The following is a 24,811-nucleotide window of genomic DNA, read 5'->3' on the forward strand; positions in this document are numbered from 1 at the left end:
ATCACTGATTAGCTTTGTAGAACTGAACTACATGCAATGCAGCTGGTCTCGGCCCTTCCAGTCCAGTCCCCCCTCACCCCACCCTGCTTCCTCTCCTCTGGGGTCTCCAGAGGATGGAGCCTGGGAACTGGCCTGCACTGCCCTAGCTCTTTCTTCCACTGCTCCTCTCCTCGCTCTCCTCCCTCCATCACCCAGCTGTTGCTAGACTCACGTGCAAGGCGTCCAGCCAAAAAGCCTGTCAGGGCTTTGGACAGGCTCTGCAGGCTTGGGCAGAGAGCGCACAGCTACACACACTACCCACAAATATTTATCTCCGTCTCGTTCTCGTTCTCACACACACAACAAATAAATACATCATGATCCATCTTTCTAAACCTAGACATCTCATACTTAATTCTACATTTTCTATAACTCCGTATCCTGTCCAAGTCTCAAACATATTCCTTCTTACACGCAATCCTCTCCAACATACCTGATAACTGAATCAATATGTGGCTCTAAAGTCATGGGAAACCACGGAAAACAGACCTCACTCTCAGGACCTTCAGCCCCAACTGCCCCCACCCTGTCCGAGTGCACTTGTTCTCCTCCATTTGCAGTATATAACACATGTGTGGCCTGCTACATTTCCCAGTCCTGCTCTCTCTCCATCTCACCTCTCCACCTGTGGTTCCTTAAATGTTTTTTTTTTCACAGGATTCATTTCTGTTATGCCACTTAAAGAAAACTCCAGGAACACCTGCTTCAGATCAGATTAGTGTCACAAGATAAACAGAGGAAAATGAAAATTAACTCTCAGAGTGAAACATGTGTGTTTTATTATATTACTTAAACCTGCTGGCACGCAGCAATAAGAGCTCCTGGTGCTGGATTAACATGATTCTTTTCTTTTCTTTCTTTACAATTCACCAAGGAGTTCAGGCACGCTAATGCAATGAGGGAACACACTTGCATATTGTCAGCACCACTCAAGTAAACCACAGCTGCTCAAGTATTCTCTCAGTCACCTGTTGCTCTCTGTCTCTGTGTATTTTTTCTCTGTCTGAAAACTCTCCATCTTCTTCAAGATGCAACTTAGCTGAGCAGACATTCCTGCATGTTCATGACCCGAGCCTCAGACCGACACGCACGACAATGAAGACGCTATGTGCGCTCGTGTGTGATGAAGAGTCACCACCCTGTGGTGTCTATACTGCTGAGTCTCCAAACACGGCTCAGTAATCTGCAGGTAGATCAAAGTGGTGTAGCTCTGATTTCTCCTGTTTGTTTTCCTTCTACGTCCGTTACGCACCGCCATGAACCCAAACACCAGATGTTAGAGATGGCACAAAGACCCAGCTGACATCTGCACAAAAAGAGCATCTTGCTAATGAGTGGATGTCTGTCTGATGTGGTATCTGGGCTTTGCAGGGAAAAGGGATCTTAAAATGATCTTATCTTACAGATCCCTGGGTGTATCGAATGATGAGAGGTCTGATTATCTGGCATAAATACCATTTCTAAAGGCCTACATCGTGGTGGATGATACAGCCTTACCAGTTTACACAGATGAAAAAAACTTACAGACAGATGTGGAACATAAAGTACATTTACTCAAGTACTGTAAAACTTTGAGGTACTTGTCCTTTGGTATAGGTACTTGAGTCCTTTCATTTTATGCTACTTCTACTTCACTACATGTCAGAGGGATATTTTCCAGTCCAAGGTCAGTATATACTGACCTTAAAACGGACCAGCACGCATCAAATACATTTTTCTGTTCTGCTTTATTCATTTGCTGCAGTTAGCTAATTCTAATTCATAAAGCTGCTATTGATATTCATCACTTCCTGCATGAGCTTTACAATAAATGCATTAATGTGAAGGTAGTGGTAGGTTTTTACTGTAAAACAGTGCAGACAATGCCATTCATGGTTAGCTGGCGTTACCAAAACCTAACTCGACATAGTTTATCTGAAAAGGAAAAGGAATTTTAAGCATTTTTGATGCATTAAACTGTAAAAACACATCTTATAAACTGTCTTGAATAATATACTGTATGAATAAGCCTAAAAAGTATGATGGTGGATGCTTGTCTCTACTTAAGAAGTTGAGTAATGCAGTATGTTACCTTAATTGAAATGATCCCCATCAGTTCCTCGCAGTGAGGTAGTGTTATGTAAATTTTTAAATTGTAAAACAGAAGAGCAAACTCGGTTTCCCTGAGTTTGGGTATCTGTATCTGGAGATAAAAAGTTGGGGCATCCCTTATTCATAGCTATGTATACTACTTACTTTACCTATTCATATTTTACTTTCTATATTGAGCCAATAAAATATGATGCATTGTTTTAGACCTAAATAAAATAGCTATTTAGCTCCTCCTTGATATACTGTAGTAACATAACAAAGAAAAAACTCAAAATGAGTACTTTTACTTATTACTTTGAATACGTCATTTATTTAAAAATATTTTAAATGCTGTATATTTACTTGTAATGGAATATTTTTACATTGTGGTCCAGACTACCTAGTGTGTGGTGTCCACATGTGAGCGTCAGATTGTGAGAAATAGAGGAGATGAAGATGACGTTACTCTCCCCAAACAGCCTGATCCTCCACAGATCAAACACAGTGAGCAGCAGCCTGAGATTCTGCAGTGATGAGTGTTAATGTCCACTGTGTGAATATACAGTGGCTGGTGAGTCACTGAGCTCCCGGGAAACCGTATCAAATCCAGCAAAGCTCTGCAGCAGACGGCCTCACGTGTTTCTGGACAAGTGTTTATGTCATTCCTAGGTCTGGATGGCTGGCCTGGCTGTCTCAACGTGTGAAAATTTCAACGTGTGACTTGTGCTGGCAGAGTGTTTACGTTGCCTGGGCGCTGCGCAAAAACAGTGCCTCATCATGATTGTGTGTATATGACAGTGTGTTTGTGATTGTTTACTGTGGCTGGAGCTGGCAGGGAAACACAGACCTGAAGGTTTGCTTTGACTGAATCGGAGATAGAAAGCATAAAAATTCCAACAGAGGAGGAGGATGGGGTGAGTGTGACTAGAGAGATCTGTGGCATGGTACACAGAGGCACGTTCATAATGTAGACCGATGTATCTCAGTGCTTGGTGTTATGTGTCACAGGTGCTGGAGGTTACATCAGTTCAAGCCTCATCCCAAAAGGCCTGATGTTTCAACAACACTAGCTTGATATGTCTGACATCATTAGATACATAGGTCCAGTGCTGAGATGAGCCCAGGAGAAGGAAGTGATGAGTAATGTTTACTCTCGAGATTACAAGTCTCAACTATCTAGCAAGAGAGGCCAGTCCAGAGATCCCTTAACATTCACTCTTAATATAAACGGTGAGTGTATAGAACTGTTGCATACAGATCCTAAAAAGAACCATATAGAGCAGCACCATCGTTGCTGAGGCAGGCGCAGCCTGTTACAGAATAGTTTGTATGGATTATAAATCTCTAATGAAGTTATTTCAATTTAGTGTAGTCATTGACCTCACCCTACTGGAGATAAATAAAGGATATACACTACTTTAACTGACAAAACAAACTCACCACAAGGTCTATTTTCTGTAGAGTTTAAATCACACGATCTTCCCCAGCAGATGGAGTTGGATAGATATAAACATTTGCAAATCCATGACAACTGGGAAAACTCCATCTGCCGAGGAAGATTGTGTGATACAATCCAAACCTCCAGAGCAGCGACTAAATGGACCCTTGAGTTGAAATTGTTTTGTCAACTAAGGTTTCCAAGGCCAAGACTGAACCTTCATCTCTACTCTAACTGCTTAGGCTGCTTAATTTGCAGCATTCACTTGTCTTTTTCTGCCGTTGTTGCTTGGTTGCCATTACTTATAATCAAATCTGTACTGGATTAAGGTTGAAACCCTAATTACTGTATATCTTTGGGGCCTTCAGGGAAAAGAATGTCCTGACTTTTCCACAACCAATCAATACAATACCATGACTTAACCACACAGAATCAAACTGCATTACTGACCTCACGGTTCTCATGAAACATCCTGTTAGAGACTTGAGGCATCTTAACTACATCTTGCACAAAGGGTACTGGATTTTCCCAAACTTGCAAATAGGGTCGCTTTCTTTGCAGCTCAAGCTGGCTGCATGACTCACTGACCCTGTTCTTCTTGCCAAAGTGGGCACATCCACACCTCATTTATTGCATCCAACATCCAAACGTGGCACGTGTGCTTAAATGTTTCCTAAAATGTTAGAATCTTTCATCTTGTGTGATACAATTACAATATTTTCATTAATTTAACCAGCTGCATACATTTTGTAGACAGGTTTCATGGACAGTATTATTGCAGCAGTACTGATTTTAACCACACGGGGGTAGAAACGTTCCCCCATCACTAACTGGAGTGCTCCACATTGACAACAGCTGGATGTGCCTTTCCTACAATGTTAAGGGAAACTAAAGATCACGCAAACATCTGGTCAATGTCATCTACAGACTTTTTTTAAAACGACAACACATTCCCACCACATTCCTGCCATAACCTCCCACCACGGCTGAAGTATCTCACAAACCCCCGCGGTCTCCTGAGCACATGAGGTGTGGGAGGACGTGTCGTACAACATACAGTAATGTTTATCAGGCGAGCATCTTGAGATTCAGTCAAGGCATCGCGATTGTGATACTTATTACTGTATGAATTGGACAAATTAAAGATTCTTAGCAGCCACTTTATTCACATGACCTAATCTAAAGTTATGAAGCTAACATGGTCAGAGGTTCTGGCTGCCCTTATCAGGACTCAAGTGCTGCAGATTTCTGTGGTTTTTGTTATTGTTTTCAGAAAAGAAAACACAAGTTTTCCTGACCCAGTAATGTGAAAATCTAGGGAGCCAGAGAAATGATCTGACTGGAGAATTCCCTCTCAGTTTATCTCCTCCGCACTTCCACACTGATATGGGCTCTCACCGAGAGGGAAACCAGATAACCGAGCTAACTTGCCATTTTTACTTCCTATTCTGGAGTTTTGTTGAGCTTATACACACATCCGCACACCTAAGCACTTCTGATGGAGTATACTGGCAGCTTAACAAGAGTCTGGTGTGAACTCCAGAGTGCTGGTGCCGACGAACCCACTGTAATAAGCTACACAACCAGCACCAAACAAGCAGACAAAGTTAGCGACTTGCTAGTGAACATGGCCAGCCATTAGGAGGGCCATAGTATGACAGTGTTTGTTGTGGAGTTCTACCCCCAATAACTTTCAGGAATTCAGGGTTTCATGCAAGCACCAGGGCAATTATCAGTCACAGAACTACTTTCTTGGGGGTATCTAGAGGGCACCTTAGTGATATTTTGCTGCCTGGATTTATCACATGGGGTGGGAACCACAAGAGGCCCCACGATGCGATATTATCACAATCTTATTGTAATTTTAAACATTTTACTGAGTATTGGGATAAGATATATTGCAGTATATTGCGATTTATTAACTTTTTTCAACTGCAAATCATACAGTTTGTCAACATCTGTTTTATCTAACAAGATACAGTTTTTACTCTGTTCATCTCAGAATTTTCATTCGCATATCTTGAGGTCAAAGGTCAAGGGACCCCTTTGAAAATGGACATGCCAGTTTTTCCTCGCCAAAATTTAGCGTAACTTTGGAGCGTTATTTAGCGTTCTTCCCGACAAGCTAACAAAACATCACTCTAGCTTTAAGACTGAGCCTGCTACACTCTCTGAAAGACAGAATAGCGCCCTCTTAAGAGGCTTTTATATAAAAAAAAAGATCAATACTTGACATCAGTGTATCAATGCAATATTGCCATGAAAAATATCAATACTATTCTGCATCAATTTTCCCCACCCCTAGTTAGTAGCAGCAAAAGCCCAAAAGTCTGACTTGGTTATTTTGTCTGGGTGTAAAGCAGAGAAATGAAACTGTCTCCCTAAACTGTCACATGGCTCTAACCAACTCCAGCCTCCCCCTGTGAGGAGAAGTACACAAGCCATATTGTTGCATCACTTAGTTTTGTGTTTACATTTTGTTCTTTGTTTTGGGCCTTTGGCTGTTTAGGTTGACTTCAAGTTGGCTGATCTAATTACTCTTAATGACATCCGATGAGATTTTGGCTTTGTTTCCCGCAAAAAAATATTGTGCAACGTTGTTAAATTGAACGTATCCATGAACTTTCACATCAACATGTGGGTTCTTTTGTGGACTCAGTGTGCCACAGTGAAATAACAAGTAGAGTTACACAGCATATTTTCTTTTACTTTCTTTTCTTTCTTTTGTGTGTTGAAGTGAGCTTGACAAGCTCCTGTTTCCTTTTACCAAAGTGGTGTAGTTGGTCTAAGATGTTTGACCTGCGTAAGTCACCCAGTAAAGACGTGCTCATGGCATTAAACCACAGATGATGGCTTCCATATGGAGACAATCAGGATAGCTTTACTCCATAAACGTCAGAAGGATCTCTCTTGGCAGCAGGGCTCATTAAGCAACACTAAATGACACAGTTATGGAGCACACTGCGATATACAGGCAATACAAATGTAGCAACAAAATATTCACACTAGAAAACACACACCTGCACTAGCTGTACCGCTCAGCTGATTCTGATGTCATACATCAAAGTCTATGAGGTCAGTTTCTCAGCACTGTTTACTCACTCCAGCTTTGAGGTTTTTATTTGTGGGTTTTCTTCACGGTCAATAAGATCACAGTTGCTACTGACCACAACTACGCTGTTTCCATGACAGTCCTCGGCTACACACACTCAAACAGGAGAGAGAGTGAGATAAACAGAAAAAACTAAAATAATAAAAGATGAGTGGAGGAGGATAGATAAGTTATTTCAGACTGGGCTGGGTTGAACTGAGCTGCTCTACATTCCTGGCCTTCTCTGGTACTGAGAGGCTGGATGAGAGAATAGAAGTGGAGGAGGGGAATTTTCTGTCTGACTGCCATACTTGGAAGACAAGTCTCCTGGTGCAACTTGCTCTGTAAACAGCATGAGTGTGTCTGTGTGTGCGTGCATTCACAAGCTGGAATGGTACGATGTGAGACATTTTTTTTAAATGCCAAGATAGATATCAAGTTAAGCGAAACCATCTTTCATGTTAAGTGCTCCTGCGCTTGATTCTCTGAGCAATATTTTGTATTCTCTTGTTTTCAGCGCATACAATGAATGTATGAAAGCACCATTTAACATTAGAGTATATAAGTGGAGAAATTCAGTCTTAAATCAAACCCTGATAGACAAGAACAGCCAACTGAAGTGGCTTTTTGTTGCATTAATTTAATAAGAATAGTTATATCTAAGGACATGCACTGTACATTACACTGAAATCAACATTAAAATATAGGTAAAATATAGATTTTATTGGGGATGCTTAAAGAAATAGTTAAATATTTTGGCAAATATACTTATTTGCTTTCTTGCCGAAAGTTAAGACCTTTACACACTGGGGGGCGTGACAAATAAACAGAAAGAAAATGCACAACTTGATTGGTTGATGCCTTTATTTGCGGTGCGAAAGCTCGGAAAAAATCTAAAAGTATGTAGCTTTTTCGCCGCATAATATTCGTATTCTGTTTAAAAGTTTTTATGACAAAAACAACAGTTTGAAAAATATATTTATGTGCGAATTAATCACACAAAAAACAAGATAAAGGCCTTTAGATGAGAAGATCTATAGCCTACCACTCTCATGTCTGTATGCTAATTATTACCGTCCAGAGTTCATTAGCTTAACTTAGCACAAAGACTGGAAACAAGGGGAAGCAGTTAGCCTGGCTCTGTGTAAAGGTAGCAAGTCCACTTAATAGCACCTTTAAAGCTCACTAATTAGCACATCGTATCTCATTTAATTCACACAAAAACCTAAGTGTAACTATTCCATTAACAAATGCACCACTTGACTGCTCAAAATGTCTAAAAGAGATAAGGTCGTATCTCATTTATCATTACAAACAACAGACACACACAGTGGTTACACATCAATGCTCCAGAGAAACCAAAGGCCAAGTTGAGAGTCTTTTACAGACATATTAATTTGTACATTGTGCAATAAAACAGGGTTATGTTTTCTGTTTCCTTTATTTAAGGAGTCCTGTAGTGCTCATTTGCTGAGACCAACTTGATGTAATACATGTCCTGTTCTGGCTGCAGGCAGCAGGTTTTCATCTACGCCGCAGAAATAATTCAGGGCTTCTGTAACCAAAAGCAGATGCATCTGCAGAGAGCTGTTCACACACACACACAGGCCCAAATCATGTCTGCACAAAAATGCAGATGCGCAGAAACACACACATGCAATGGATGTAAACACAAAAATAAAAAATGAATACCGTAAAACTTAGCAAGCTTTGTGAGATCAAAACTTTATCCCCTGGGAAAAGCTAATATTCTAAGTAAATACATTAAATGACTGAGCAAATGCTTACACCAAATGATTTATGGGAACGTATGCACATACACACACGAGTTAATGAACAAACACACCAGTCAGTCGCCAGTCTGCTCATGCATGACCAAGCGTGACCAGGTTAATGTTGCCTGTCATCAAATTTGGGGCCAGGAGACCAGAACAGCTGTAAGTGGTGGGGTCTAAAAGTTAAGAAAACTGCATCCGTACCCAAAAAAAACATCAAGTATATCATCCACTTATCAACGTCACGCAGGTCTACAAATTCAGAGAGCTAACATGAGCACAAGTCTACTATAATACAGTGAAGCCAAACATGGCCAACTGTGGACAGAACAGCAAACAAAGCTCATCCTCTGGGACTGCAGAAGTTTTTGCACATGTCAGCGGAGATGTGACATGAAGCAAGAACACCGTACAGTCCAACCAGGAAGTCTCACATGAAAAATTAACTCAACAAATGGGAAAATTGTTTTAGACAACTTCTCAGGCCATGCTGGCCGGCACAATGTGGGACAACTCCAGAAAACTGTTCTCTGCTCATCACTCACTGTACATGTTGAGAAAATAAGACGTGTGGTAATGTTGAGGCCTAAAAAGCCCATTCAGTACTTTAGTTATCATGACGCCCTTTCACTCAACTGCATTTAGGCAAATTCCACAGCATGTTAATGCTTCAAACAGATCCTATACAATAACCCTGCCTTAGATCACAAAGGTCCCCGACCTCTCTTAATCAGCTAGTCCATCTGCATCCCATCTAGACCAGGAACAAATGACCCTAACAAGCTCATCCTGCTGACCTGTAACCTCTGGCCAGTCCATTAGAGAAGATTTAGACATTCAAAGAGAGCTTTCAATTTAAAGGTCATCTTGATAACTCCGCTCTTTCTTGGTATGTGAGCGTTTATGTGCATGTGAATGAAATGTTACCTCGTTAACAAATCAAGCAAGACTGCTACTAATCATTTGGCCTTAGTGAGGAGACTTCACATGCACACCAGGAACAGCTGATTGCAGTTTTGCCCTCTCGTCGGCTCTTTGTTGAGGATAAAAGAACCTTTTTAGTGCTCAAATGCAGGAGATGCTGTGTCTCTCTCATAGAAAACATAAGTGGAGAAGTGAGAAATCCGGCGAGCTAGCTGAGATTTATCTTGTTACAGTTGTGTTGTCTCAGCCAGTGGGAGAGATGGGCTTTGTGTGCAGGGCTCTGTTCACGTGCCCACACATCACTGGTCTGGGCAGTTATTGTTCCACACAGTAAAGAACATTCCTCTACAATCCCACAGGAACAGGATCGGTTCAAGGACTAATACACACAAACATCAAATTGAAAGCTCTCTACCTCTGCACTTCATCTTTTCTGCAGCTGTGTCAGTTTTGGATGAGCTAGAAATCAAATCTGACAATAAACTGTAACAGTTTTTCTCTGCTAACAAATCTGGTATTGAGGCAGTGAGAGGGAGAACATGGTCAGGGGGTGGTGGAAACAGAGAGAGACGGGGGGGGGGAGAGAAAGCAACAGTTACTTTGTTAAGACGTTTGTTTTCTCTGAGAAAGAGCCAGTTCAGTTCATGTGAGCGGCTGCGGAGCTCCGAGTCCTTCAGCTCGGCCTGTTGCTCCTCTGTGAATACGCAGCACTGTGCCACAGGATGTGGGGTTTAGGAAGCCATTCTTTCTCTCAGGAGGAAGGCCTCTTCCTTGCCTTTTATGCTCACAAAGACAAGAAGGGGTTGGGTCAGACTCGCAGCTCTCTCAAGAGCTCTGGTATCTGGGAACAGTGTCAGCACGTGAGGACAAGGAATGACCTCTGTGACTTTGTACCAACCAATTACATCCAATCTGGAATATTCTCACACTCACTTTTTTCCCCCACAGTTGTGTTACTCGGCTAATTTCATGAACTTGCATGAAAAAGGTCATTTCACCCCATTAGATTTAACGTTTAATAATAACGCTAATTCACGGATGTTAAGCAGATATAATGTTCACCATGTTCACTATTTTACTTTAACATGTTAGCATGCTAATGTTAATTAACACTAAACACAAAGTAGAGCTGAGGTTGTTGGGAATGCGATCAGCTTTGCAGTTATTTGGTCATAAACCAAAGTATTGGATGATTAAAAGTTTTGACCGGATGATTTAAAGTCAGGTTGCTCAAAACCCCAAATGTCAACCTCATGGAGGTGTTAAAGGAAAAACACCAAAGTCATTAGGACTCATCCTCCATGAATGTCTGTATAAAAATGTTGTGCCAATCCACCAAATAGATTCATTCATTCACAGGTATTGATAACTTTGCCCTGCTGGAGGAATAAGAGGAAAGGTCAGGGAATCACCAAATTAGCATTCATCCACTGGGGAACTCAAATGTGTGATCTTCGTGACAATCCATCCAGTAGTTGTTGAGATATTTCAGTGTGGATCGACTGACTGACCAACATTGCCATCTAACATCTGCCAAAAACTAAAACTGAAAATAAAAACCAAGTCCCTCGCTCTCTCTTAAAACACACACACGTGTTACATGGAAGCATCTGGAATATGAGTTAGTAATTTATACAAAGCAGCATTACCATCACTGTAATACAGGGCGACACAATGCATCCATCAGGGAGTATGCATGTACAGGAAGTGTGTGCGCATGTAAGCTCTATTACACATCCTTTTTAACAAAGGCTTTTCCATTTGTGCATGCTCCCCACAAAGTATGCTGGTGTTATGCGTTCCCAATGAGGAAATTACCCCTCACCATTGACATCAGAAACACATAACTGAGGCGGCACTGCAGGAGTAAGAATAAGTGTGAGAGCGAGAGGAAATTCCAAGGACCAGAGAAAGACGGCCTTTATCCCTGCACTTCACTTTCAAGTCTGCAACAAACTAATTGAGCTCTTTAACCCCATTATCATACACTTAAGATGATAGCTAGCTAATAGACAGAACTGCTCTCTATTGTTCTGCTTATCTCCTCCATCACCGTTACATCACTTCCGTCTGGACATATGGAGACTGTAACTTGAAGATTTCCCCGCCCTGAGGCCTTGGAGATGCCGAACCCTGACAACAGATCTGCTCTCGTATCTCGTTAAAATGTCTTAATCTACCCCTAGACTCAGCTATGCATTGAAAGATTAACATATCTCCTCTTCTCCTGATGTGGACCACGGGATGTGACCGGCTTAGCTAATTTCCTACTCAAAGTTATCTGATAAGCCCCTTTTTTCTGGCATACTTTAGTAGAATAACAGCTACATAAATGAACAATTCTCATTGTCCAGCAAGTCAACATAGCACAACTGCCAGCAGCAACATAAGGAGTAGATGGATACAGCATCTGTTCTTCCAGGAAATAGGTTCAAAGCTCTAGGTATAGATACACAGGCACTCTCAGGTCCTCTGAATTACAGTCAGATCTGCTATTTCTATCAATCCTCCTCTGCAAATTCTGTGCCAAAACAGACCAGTATTACCATGTCTGGTAAAAGTACAGAGTAACCCTCGCTCACTTAAGAGTGTGTAGGAATATGTGAGGTGTAAGAGAGTTAAAAACCAGATTGCACCACTTCAGACATCGCTGTCATGTTCAGCTGACAGAAATAAGAAATGTGTCCATTCATCCAACGTTCAGACTTGTTGAAAGGCGCCACACACCACATACGCCACATTCTGGAAACAGCATTAATCGGTTAACTTTTAATGGGACAAATATGAAGCATGTGCCTGTGTCATCTGTAATATCATGTGGTCTTACTGGAAGTGTCTCTCTGTCTTCAGCACATCCAGCTTCCTGGTTCAATCTACCATCACTAACACACTCAACACACAAACTAACCTTGTCCCTTGCTCTCTCATCTGCAGTCTCAAAAGAGTGAGATAAGTGTGTGATAGAGAGGAATCTGGAGGTGTGTAGCTCCCTTTGGCAAGACAACACTGTAACACTGTGTAACGTGTAATGACCAGTGGGCAACTCCGAGGTCTGAAAAGTGAAGCCAATGCAGAAGTGCCTTAAACTTGCATTCTTTCTAACAGCCAGCAGGGGGCGACTCCTCTGGTTGCAAAAAGAAGTCTGATTGTATAGAAGTCTATGAGAAAATGAGCTTCACTTGATTTATACCTCAGTAAACATTGTAAACATGAGTTTATGGTCTCAATCGCTAGTTTCAAGTCTTCTTCAATACAACATGATGTTCATTTAGTAAATTATGGTCCCATTTAGAGTCAGATAGACCATAAAGCAGGGGATGCTTTAGGTCGTGGCTACCTTGTGATTGACAGGTCGCTACCACGGCGTTGTCCGGTCTGGGTGTCTGTGTTTCGTCTTACAACTTTAACCCTTTCACAGTGTGTTTTCAGTTCAGGAAAGTTAAATGAAACGTATTTGGTTGCCTAAAATTATTTTATTCAGCGTTCAGTTGTACCCTCTCGTGTCACTCAAGGTTTCAAAACAGCAGTCCACAAACCAATGGGTGATGTCACAATGACTACATCCACTATGTCCAAAGAAGTCTTCATGGCCTGCCATGGTTGTAGTCACATGTGTTGTGAGGGAACTACAGTACCAATAATCTGACTCTAAAAAGTGTTCCAATGATCTCACTTGTTCTATGTCCTCCTGACTTTAGTACATGTTTTTGCCACAAACACTTACAGTGTTTCTTTAGCTCTTTGATTGAACTACTTAGATGATGGTAGGCTGCATTAAAGTGAAATGAAAGAGAAAGAAAAACTCTTTCCTGAAGAGTTGGGGAGAAAAAAGTGAAAGCTTTCCTTTTTTGGAAACAAGAGGTTTTGGCATGACAGTAAAAATGACGCAGCTTGAGAATAATGTTATCAGACAAGAATAGATAGAATCTAACCAACGTCCAAGAACGATTGAGTTTATCACCGCAGGATTTTTTGTTGTTGCCAAAACTCAGTCTCTCATCTTTTATCATTTTCATCCCATTTGCCAAACCACAACCACCCTGACTGACCTGCTGGTATGACATCAGCACAGGAACACTCAGTTCTGCATTGTTGTATAAAGGATCAGCTGTTCATTTAAGCCATCTCAGATTTTATAGTTATTTGATTCTTTATAAGAACAAACTGTCTTTCTCTATCAGATACCCCAAGGCGTTTCTTGTGCAGTGTGAGTTACACAAATAAGACATGAAGTATATGGAAGAGGAGAAAAAAACTCGAAGGCTTTGTTTTAAACATTTCTTCTTCTGCATCAGAGGCAAGTTAATGACTTAAAAAGAAAATAAGTTGTGTAGAAAAGTCTGCCATGTTGACAGAGGGAGAACTCTATGATGTTTATCTGAGAAGATCCAGCTCAACATGTGTATTTATATTAGAGGAACAAGAGGGGCACTTTAATCCAAAAATAGAAATAGTGCCTCTCCAATGTGCGTTTTGATTGTTGCCATTGGTATGATGGATTTTTACACACACACATACCTTTCCTAAACTTTCCATTGTCAGATAATCAAGCATGGAATACAACTAATATTTATCATAAACATGGATATTGAGAAAATTATAAATAAAGTGATAGCTTCTTGTATAATAGAGGCTTCAAAATGGTTCTGCCAGGCATCCTGGTGTAGTTAAAGATGTGTACCATCAATAGACTCTCCTCTGCATTACAATGCATAAGTAAGATGCAGTAACTTAGACAAACCAAGTATATTGCACATGCAAAGTGGAATCTGGTCAGGTCATGTGGGAGCAGACTAATGTGGGAACAGACTAATGTGTGAACAACGCAAACCTTCACCTTAAACAGATCATTGAATCCAGTAACCTAACCCTACCTAACCCAACAGATGGTTTGTTAACCATCTGAGAAGCCGTCATTGGAAACTGTTTAGAAAAGAGCAGGTTCTTTCAAAAAATACTTAGCAGATCATTTGAATGAACCATCTGTCAATCAAACTCTCGCCAAAGCCAGTCGGGAGAAGAGCGAAAACATCTTTTCCATCAAGAAAAGCCTTCAGTGCCGTTCTTTGCTCTTCAATAAAGAAATATGAATTTAGAAAGAACGCTGAGTGGTCTTTGGTCCGGCTTGCTGGACAAAAAGGCATTACTTGAAACCTGATGAGATGGATTTTCGTGTGATGTGTGATCCCGCGATTCTCGTGTGAGAATCCAGCTGCCAGGCAAGGTAACTGCGAACCTCCCCACACACAAATCCATTTACAGACACACCCAGACCCAGAATTGCACTGTCCTGGAATGTAACACAAACACACAGATTAAACACATCTTTATATTGTCTGAAAGAAACACTATTTTCTGTAGTTTTGCACCTGTCCTTTGCAGGACACAGAAGCCAAGACAGAAGCTTTTCAAGCCAATAACGGACAAAGACAACAGCTGAAGGAAGAGACAGCCAACATTTTAACTCTTCACTTCATGTGGACGAATACAAAAACACACAGAAAGTCATAAATCTAATGATACCCTCATCACTGTCTTTATTATCCTCCATCAGTTGGACAATTTGGCAACGGTGGGTGGAAGTGCAGGTCAAAGTCCAGAGAGTGAGACTAAAAGATTTGCTACGGGGTATCATCTCTGGCTCCGACCCACATTCCTCCACTTCTGGGGCTTATAACCTCGCCACCTCCTTCTCTCCCTCCTCTAAAAGCCACCCCATCACTCTCCACCTCCCACCTCCCTGTCAGACAGACGTATCCATTACGCCATCTCCGTCCAAACCACAAATGACATTTATGACTCACCAATTTCACAGTTAAACGGCTAAATTGCACTTTCACCATAACAATACACCTCGGGGAAGTAACCGATCTCGAGGATAAGCACAAGTTGATCTCGAGGTAGTTAAAGTGCGGAAAAAATACAAGTGTGGGACAAAAGACGGGGGTTTATATGTGAAAAGTAAAATCTCAATGCAATGCCTTCTCGGTGATGTTTGGACCACAGGGAATTGAAAAGGGCTTTACCGTGCTTAACCACCATTTAATCCTCTCCTCACTTGGCACAGACAGCAGAGAACACACAGAGAGAAACACACACAGGCGGAAAGTGGGGCATACCTGCCACACTACTTGAGTATCAAGGTCAGGGAAGAATTATCTTTGCCACCCAAAGACGCCTGTCAAAATACGGGGACACTAACACAATCACAACTCTTCCAAATGTAGGCATTTTTACAACACTGGGGGACAGGGGTCAGGCAGGTTGTGCCTTCCCAGGGTGCATTGCTTGGTTGGTGGCCGGTCACGGTGTCAGGGTCAGCTGTTGTCTCTGTAGGGGGGTGATGGGGAGGAGGTTGTTGTAAAGGATCAGACTTAGACCGAACTACAAGCAGCCTTGTCGGCACTTGTGGGGAGCATGATTCTTAGCTTTCAACAGACAATGTACACACATTCCTCAGGCTGGACAGGGATTAACAGCTCTCAGTGCCGCTTCCTCCATATCTGAGTTGTGCTTATCCTCCCTTGGGTTCGCCCTGTCCTGGGACATCATGGCCGTCATCATGGACGCTCGTCTTTCCCACCATCTACCCCCTCTCCCAATCCCTCCATCCAACATCCCACACACAAACTCTCTCCAAGAATCTGCTAATTTGCCCTTCTTCCTCCTCCTCCTCCTCCTCCTCTAGGAATTACTAATGACTCATTCTGACTAGATTAAATGACCGCCAGGGGAGACCAAACTCTATTCTGTTGATATTATATAAACAGCAGGGAAATATACTCAGGATCAGATGCTGCGGTGAAAATATTGGGAGCAAAGGTCTACACAGATGTAAATATTAGCTTGTTGTTTCCTCCTTAGAGGGTGAAGGCAATCTTGCATTATCTTTCCATTATGACCTCTCTAAAGTCACCCTAACCCATGCGAGGCTCAGGGTTATCACATTTGTGCGTGCTTGCATGCATTAGTGGTTGACCGTGAATTGTTTATATTGTATATTCACTGCTGGCCTCAGTTTGGCCCTACTGATTGTGAAGGAGCCCAAACAGGAGACACTTAGTGTCAACAGTGATACTCAGTCAGCGTCTCGTCCTTGTGTATGTGGAGACAAAGAAGAGATAAACACACCGAAGTGCCCCGTGGACATCGGCCAAACACTGATTTCTTTTATCGGATTAACATTTATGAAGGTGAAGGACATAAAAGCAAGAGGACATTAAGTAAAGAAATAACTGCATTTCAGCCTTTGTGTCGTTGTTCGGGATCTAACTGATGAGGAAAGCCCCTATTCTGTTTCTGGATGACAGGATCACAAACTTCCTGTTGTGGACCTCCCATGGGTGGATGGGAAAATATGCAACTCCTAACAATAAATCCAGAATGTTGAATTACTCCAATTTCATTTGCGTCATCTGATCAGCGACAAGATGTTCAGCCAGATATACACCTCCTCACCCATCCTCTCCTCTCCTCTGTCCAGATGTCCTATGTCTGTCTCCTGTTTGTGCTTCTAAATCCTGGCCGGCAGTGGATAAAAGTTTCCTCTGCTGCTTTGTTTAACCTGATATGTTGGCTCTCAATATACTATCCTACGCAGCAGCTCCCTGAATCATATCTCAGCCTGCATTGAGAAATATACGCTATTGCGAATAAGGATTGTTTTGTTGATAAAACATCTGGGGAAAGGGACATTTAACATGTGGATCATTCTTTCTTTTCTTTTTTTCTGTTGGCACTTTTTGACGACAGCCCGCAGCTACAATCCATCACAGCTGAAAATATATCCTTAAAACACCCCGGAAGATGGAGAAACTCCCCACATGATAACCAGGCCTCCCTTGAGAGGTGTCAATTTCCTCTGTACCATCATGGCTCCATCATTGTGCAATAACACTAACTGATTAACAGCCTGTTTTTCCTCATCTTTACACTTGACACAGTCCACCAATGTTTTCCTCCCCCTCACCTGGATTTCTGCTACTCCTGTGAGAGATGTTTCCGCTGCAATCTCCACCCACACTTCAACATGAAGCATCACATCTGACAAGCCTTTCAGCAGAAGGTAGCCCCTGTAGTTATGTATATTTCAACAAACGGATCTCCACAAATACATGAACATACAGAGCAGCAAGACTCTAAACTGTTTCTGTTCTCAGGGGAGACTTGAAGCACCAGTTTTTCTCCTCCACTGCTGTTTTACACTCAATGATTATCTACTTTTGAATATCTGGAAATGTATCCAAAAATGGCCAATTCCTTGTTCATGTGTGAGACAACCTACTGTAGTCTAGCTGTGAAATTCCCAACAAAAATGTTGCCCTGAGAAAGATTTACTGAGTAAAATGTGGCTTTCTTATTGCGTAAACTTAATGCGAATTGGGTTGAAATCATATAGCTAGTTCCACTTCCCTTGGACCCGTGGACATTTTATGGGAACATTAGATTCTTTACATTCGAATTTCTAAACATGTTTCATGGCAAATATCTTTCTTTGTAATTTGAGAGAAGAGATCAGTATCTAAAACAGCTTTTACTGTATAGGCGTTCTCCCTGATGATCCTTATATCAATTTATTTGCAATGGAATTGAGCAACTTTGCATCATGGAGGCCTATCACCAATAGCAACACAGACTAACAGGGACACATATCTCTTCTGGCTGTCTGGACTGTGGAAGAAATCCATTAAGAGCATAAAAAAAGTTTGTCTCTATTCTAAAGAGACATATTCATGAAAGGTTTATTGGATTATCTAAACATACCAATGATTACCTCTCTCTTTAACACACACACACACACACACACACACACACACACACGCCCCAGCTACTGTAGGAACTCAGCCCCACCCTCTTCTCTCTCTCTCTCTCTCTCTCTCTCTCTCTCTCTCTCTCTCTCTCTCTCTCTCTCTCCTCTCCAGCAGAAGTGGAGGAGGCTGGACTGGGAGTAGAATCAACTCAAAGTATTCAGAACTGACTCATAGAGCCAAACAGAGAACAAGTTGTGGGAAAGACACATAAAAACACTACGGTGCTATAATAATAAAAAAAAAATACATATTTAAATACAAAAATCTGAAATAAAGAGCGTGCATCTCGATGACACAGAAACACTGAAATGTGTCTGTTTCATCAAAAGACTAAAGCTCTATCACACATAATGAGCATAGAAATTGATTAAACAGACTGAATTCGTCCAAGAAAAACAGCTGGTTGCACACAGACTATAAACTACATTATATTGGCTATACAGTATACTGGATAGATGTGTGCTTACTTTGTCTAAAGCTACACAAAGAAAGTCTAAATCATCCTGAAAGTTGTGCACATGAATTAACTTAATCCAATAATGCGCAAGTATACTTTTAAGCTCCCCACAGTGTTATATAGATGCCTCATCCACTCACCTCAGCCCATGTCAGGTCTACAGTGGAGCAGAGAGCCGCCAGCAGCAGCAGCAGGGTACCGGACGGTAACAGCATCGTGGCCGGTGCGCAACTGTGCAGAGAGTGCCCAAAAACAACCACCTTGGTCGCTCGCTTTCTCGTCCTCTTTTCTTCAGGTGATTCTTATCGGCTGAGCACGGACAGCACGTTGGGCTGCATCTTTGTCCGAGACGATATGAGGTTGGGATGAATGCAACTTGGTCTTGTTTTCTGCTGCACCAACCACACCCCCCCCCATCTCCAAAAAACGACAACCCTCTCGCCCATTGCACACAAACTCAACCCTGCTGTTACAAACACTTTGACTTTTCTCGGTAAGGAGAGGGAACTGTACTCGGGCACACTTTGGTGTGTTTTTGTGACAATATTTGAAGCAGGTTTTTGGTGCAACAGAGGGTAACTGTTTGTGCAACTTTTTCTCCAGCCCCGTGATATCCACTTCCTCCACCTTACCAACGCACGCAAGACACCCTGAGGTGACTGTAAGTAGCAGATTTTTATCAAGGTGATGGAAAATGAATGACATATATAGTCGTGGATTTATCATTGCAACTGTTCCAGAAGAGCGCAGCTTTTACGCGCAGCACTTTGATGTGTGAGGTACTTATTTACAGCAGAAAATAATAAAGTTGTGCATGTTTTTATACACCAACCAGTCGGGTGAAATGTGTGGACTCATGAGTATAGACATTATTAACGTTAAGGGTGTTGGTGTTGCATGATATCAGGTCGGGCAGACATGCTGTAGAAGCGTCTCTACAAAGTGGAAGACAGAAGTTTTTGCGGTGCATTGCGCATGAGTGGGACCATGCAAGGACAACACAACAGAGGACTGAAGGATCTGAGGTGAGCGGAACATTTCACTTCATAATCATCATCACCGCAGGATTTATTGATCAGGTTATTAACGCTGTGATTTGCATTGACTGCAGGCTGCTGCTCCTGTGCCTCTCCTTGGCCATCCTCGCTTCAGGAGTCAACGCAGTAAGTTTGCCCTCCACCCACCACGTGTTTCTGATTTTTTTGCTTGTAAACTTTATCTTGCAAACTGCAATTGGTGATCAAGGTGCAAAACTGAACCTGAGAGTGTGTCCGGGCTCGGTTTGTCTCTGTTGGAGCTGCTCTGTAGACACATGCAGACCGTGGGAGTGTCTGGTTTAGGGGAGTTCCTCCTGTAGGAGGGTTCTTGGCTTTGCATGCTGGTAAATAACAGTAAAGCCCAAAACAGGTCCTTCTTGTGAAACCACTCATGGCGAAACTTAAGTGGCTTAAATTACATCCACTCTGTTTTGCTTTTGCAAGCTGAAACAGAAATGTTTTTTTTTTTTATGTAGGGCTACTATATGATGTGCTTTGCTTGATCCTTTACCTGGCAGGGATTGAGGGGTGGGGTCATGACCTGTGCAGGCATGATGACAAGATGCTGAGCTTTATGAGTACAAATTTACCATGGCGTGCTGTGCTCATATGATAGAAAGTAACTTCAACCAATGCTCTCCTTAATGAGAAAGGTATGCGCTATTCTTTTATGTGTGTCGGTCATTCTGTCTGTCAGTATTTAAAGCTGCAGTGGGTAGAATATAATATTTTTTATATTATATGAATATTTTTATAAAATGGTCACTATATCCTGATAGTAATGCATGAGACAGGTAATCTGAAAAAAAATCAGGTGCCTCCGGTGTCCTCCGGTGCTCTTAATGGCATCTGTAAGATTTCACAGACAGGAGGGAAACAACCAATCAGAGCCGAGCTGGAGCCTTGCCATCGCTGAGCAACTGTCAATCATTTGTGAACTCCGACCAGACGATCAAAGTAGGCAGCGCTGATCGAATATGAATCAATATTCTGTTACTGTAATGCCTATTTCTCACCTCAAATGTTTTCAGAAACATCTTGTAGTGTACTGTTTAGCTGTAAAATGAGAAAGTTCGTGAGCCGGCAGCTATGTTGAGAACAGTTGAGAAAATACCAAGCACCGCCCACCAGCCAGAGCACAGCCAATAGGAACGCTCAATAGGAACGCTCTCTCTGAAATGACCTGTGATTGGCCAAAGTCTCCCGTCACGGGCTAGATGTTTTAAAGCCTGAAAACAGAGCCATGAGGAGGTGCAGAAGTCTAGTTTTCTCTCAGAGCACTTGAATTACAATACGCTGAAAGGTTATTATGGAATTTTTGCCCAATGATGCCAAAAACCTTCTGCCTACTGAAGCTTTAAAGAACCAAAGTTACATTATTGCAAATAGGACTGCTGCCTCCTAGTCGATTAGGTGACTGATCGGTCATTTTGGTCTTAGTCACAAAGATTTCTATAGTAGATTTGTAATTTTTTATGCTTTTTCATGCTGAATGACTCATTCCTAAGAAACTTACGAGCACATCTCTGGTGAACACAAGATTTAAAGTGGTGCTTTTGTGTGATTATTTGTGGAGAAACTCAGTTTCACAGATCTGTCGATTAAATCAACTAATCGATTAGTCAACATAATCGTATGAGTGTTAGTCGACTAAGGCCCTGTTCAGACCTGGCATTAACCCGCGTCCTGAGTGATCCGATCACAAGTAGACAGCTTTAAGTACATCTGTTCACACCTGGCTCAACACAAAGCTAATACAGCAGACGTTGTGACATAATTTTACATGATTGTCAGTAGTAATATCCTACATATTCGTGAATTCGGGTGCATTTTTTTTATTAACATCAAAATAAAAGATTTAAAAAGGCCCAGACCACCTCTGAATGTGGTCTGTGTGATCGGATCTAAAAAAAATTTAGAATCTGTCTTAAAACAATACTCATGTGTTCATATCTGTGTGTGATACTGGTGCTCTAATTAATCCTCCTGTCCATACTGGCCATGAAGTGACCCTTTCCTACCACATAATCCACAGTCCTAATTCTATGCAAAGATAATTCTAAAGTTCAGCTGACGCTAATATGACATTTCAGCAGTCTCAGTTAGACAAATCAAGTTAGTGTCTTCCTAAGCTGTTGCCTTTTTAGTATGAAATTCCTTCTTTGTGCTACTATCCCTCCACTGTAGCTGAGGAAAGAAACACTGTCCAGCAAAACACAAAGCGGGAATTTTGTAATCAAAGAAGATAAAACTTGAAAAAACACTGGTTTAAAGGAACAGTGTGTAACATGTCAGAGGATCTAGTAACAGAAATTGAATATAATATACATAGCTATGTTTCCATTAGTGTACAATCTACATAGGGAGCAGTTCATCTTCTCGGAGTCCGTCATGTTTCTCCGCCATGTTTCTACAATAGCACAGAAAAGACAATCCAAACTTTGGCTCTAGAGAGAGCCTTTCCTGTTTTTACGTTACCTAAAGGCCACTGTAGTTCTCCAACACGCTTGTGAACCTGCAGTAACGTAGGTTACGTAGGCAAAACTGTGGTACCGCCAGCTGCCGTCTGACTTCCGTTGCTCTTAAAGTAGTGTTATTATGGTAAGGATGACCTCTGAGCGAGGCGAACAGCGTTACTCGGCGGCTCACGTTACCACAGTCTTGGAAAGGGAGCAGTGAGTGGAGGGGTACTCAGTTGGTTGCAATCTGCAACCACACCACTAAATGCCGCCGTATCCTACACACTGTACCTTTAAAGCAGCCAAACTTATGCCTTTGTTAATGTGAATTCAAATATGTTTTGTTTTTTTTAATTAATGACTCTTTAATCACATAAGGCTGGATAAAATGTCCCTGTGCTTTGATGTTTTGTCCCTAAATCCAAACTGAAAAAAAGATTCACCATCATGGGGTCCTACTGATGAGAGTTGTGTCAGTGAGAGGTCAAAGGCCACGTCCCTGCAGCAACCTAATGTCCTGTCAAAATGCCCTAAAGCTTGATGCTGAACCTCCCTCTACTCACTTGTTTAAAGTAATTTTTCTAGAGGTCTGTGGAAACTAGATTGATGACTAGTTGATGACAGACACTAGCAAATCAACAGTGGCCGTAGCCAAGTTTCCGAAAAAGCGCATACTGTATTTTAAACACATTTCCAGTAAATTGGCAAAAGGGACATTGTGCGCTTTTCCATCCACTACTGTTATTTGAATATTAGGCGTTCGGGGCATCGAAATAAACAGCTGGTGGCACTAATTCTCCAGTCAAGTACCATTATAACATTGTAGAAGAAGAAACGTACAACGTGGAAAATGTGATGGAAATATGGCATTTCTGTTTGTTTCATGTATTAATTTGAGGAATGTTACGGCCTTCTCATCGCTCCGAACCTTTTTGCTTTTATTGATACACTAACTTTTCCAGCTCAGCCAAGTGTAAAAACTTTTTTGTGGTGTATTGATTTTTTTTTTGTCTATTATCAGTGTTTTTTTTATTTGCAAATTGAAAATGTGCCTAAAAACAGATGGATGGAAACACACTGAATGTAGTATTCTGGCGTTCATATGGTGATAATGAAGAGGAATCTATCGGTGAATGGACCCACTGGGATGCACATCATGCCTTCTTGTTGTAGGACAAAAGTCATGTTGAGTATTAGTGGAGCAGCTCTACTTGTTTGTTGACATTTAAGTTCACTGTTTCTGCTTTGGAAAAAACCTTCCAGTTCACGTAAATGGATTTATTGTTTTTCGTCATATGCATAAACACCCTTACTTGGATTGTTATAAAGGTGAAAGTGAAAGAGAGAGCACAGATGTTTCATTAAACAATTCTAATGTTTGCTCCAAGGTAATAGCCCAATTACTTTTTATCCTCTCCCTCCACACCTACTGACTTTGCATGACCTACTTTGTTTTTCCATCCAATGTGGGCTTGATGAAAGGAAAGGAAAGCGCACGCACATGATGCAGAATCCATGTGTGCACTCTTTAAGTGTTTGTGAGCGTGCAGCACGTGAGTGTGTTTTGCTTTTGCGTTTGTTTGTTGCAGCTTGACAGATGGCCGGTGGTTCTGTCAGACATTTGATATCATATTTAAGGCTCCTGGATGAACAAGTTACTTTCTTGGGTGGGATGAAAAGGCCCGTTGTCTCTTGCTTTTATCAGATTTGGTCAGGCCTCGTTTAAAAGCGGGTGACACAGCTCAGCTCCTCTGTGTATTGTGTAGCTTTGCTCCAAGGCGGTGGTACTGGAAGTCTAATTTTAGATTTGTACCATCCATGTGCTCTGTGCAGGCTGTTAACTATCAAATGGAAAAAAATAGCTCACATTGATTATACAAATAGCTTAGAACAAAATAGCTTCAGTTTCTGGGTGTGACGTACAACCAGCATCTGACTTTTCGGTAAAACACCTCCGTCTGTGCACATTAAAGAAGCTGTTGAAAGGATAACAAGGAGTCAGTTTCAGCTGTTACGATCTTTAGGTAATGAGGTAATGATTGTAAAAAGGGTGAATGGTAACCAAGGAAACATTACACTCTGAGGTTTCCCATCCCACCGAATTTCTCAATCTGCTTCTCAGAAAACATGTTTCTGTTTAATAGCCAAATCTGACTCACGGGACTGTTTCAGTTCTTTGAACCAGATCCCCGCCTCCGTGTTAAACAACTGTTTCCCACCATCCGCCTCCATGTGACGTTTTACATTTGGAATTCCCCTTCCCATTGAAAATGTTATTCTCAAGATATTTTGCATGTGGGAATTAATTTGTTATTTTCATTATTTCCACGTTCCTTCTTTACTTTGTAAACAAGTGTGACTCCACACGGGGTGCGATGTGACTCAGTCTGTTAGCGCACTGAGTTGCACAAGCCTCAGTTATCAGGACTAGAAAAGTATTGCACACATCAGATGGCATATCTGTTTGTTTGTTTTCCAACTGGCCGCACTCGAAGGCGGCTTTTCACCCGTTATGGAGAGAGGGGAGACACGATAATTATTTAAATATGGGGTTTGCTTAGCAGCACACATTTTCCGACAGTCTTTCCTGGCATAGCAAAGTGTTGCATTCGGTTGTAAACACAACAAGTGACAGAAATAGTTGTGTAATGAATGAAAAAAGAGATATTGAGAGAGAAGTTCAAACCTTTTCTCACGTCTGCACTGCTGGC

The 24,811-nt window shown here is 41.7% G+C and overlaps 2 protein-coding genes across 3 annotated transcripts in view; one reads left to right on the top strand and one right to left on the bottom strand.

The window, feature by feature from the left end:
- col4a1 (collagen, type IV, alpha 1) overlaps positions 1-18,964 on the bottom strand; it is a 39,710-nt gene extending 20,746 nt beyond the window's left edge. For both annotated transcript variants that reach the window (XM_037789937.1, XM_037789938.1), the window contains exon 1: positions 18,745-18,964. In XM_037789937.1, the coding sequence (XP_037645865.1) occupies positions 18,745-18,819 (75 nt within the window). In that variant the 5' untranslated portion in view covers positions 18,820-18,964. The remainder of the gene's footprint in view (positions 1-18,744) is intronic.
- Positions 18,965-19,100: 136 nt separating this feature from the next.
- Positions 19,101-24,811, top strand: part of col4a2 (collagen, type IV, alpha 2) — a 72,048-nt gene continuing 66,337 nt past the window's right edge. Inside the window, 3 exon segments of the mRNA XM_037789936.1 lie at positions 19,101-19,265; positions 19,512-19,629; positions 19,716-19,767. Coding sequence (XP_037645864.1) covers positions 19,580-19,629; positions 19,716-19,767 — 102 coding nt within the window. The 5' untranslated portion in view covers positions 19,101-19,265; positions 19,512-19,579.

Source organism: Sebastes umbrosus, chromosome 13 (assembly GCF_015220745.1).
Source record: "Sebastes umbrosus isolate fSebUmb1 chromosome 13, fSebUmb1.pri, whole genome shotgun sequence".
NCBI lineage: Eukaryota > Metazoa > Chordata > Actinopteri > Perciformes > Sebastidae > Sebastes > Sebastes umbrosus.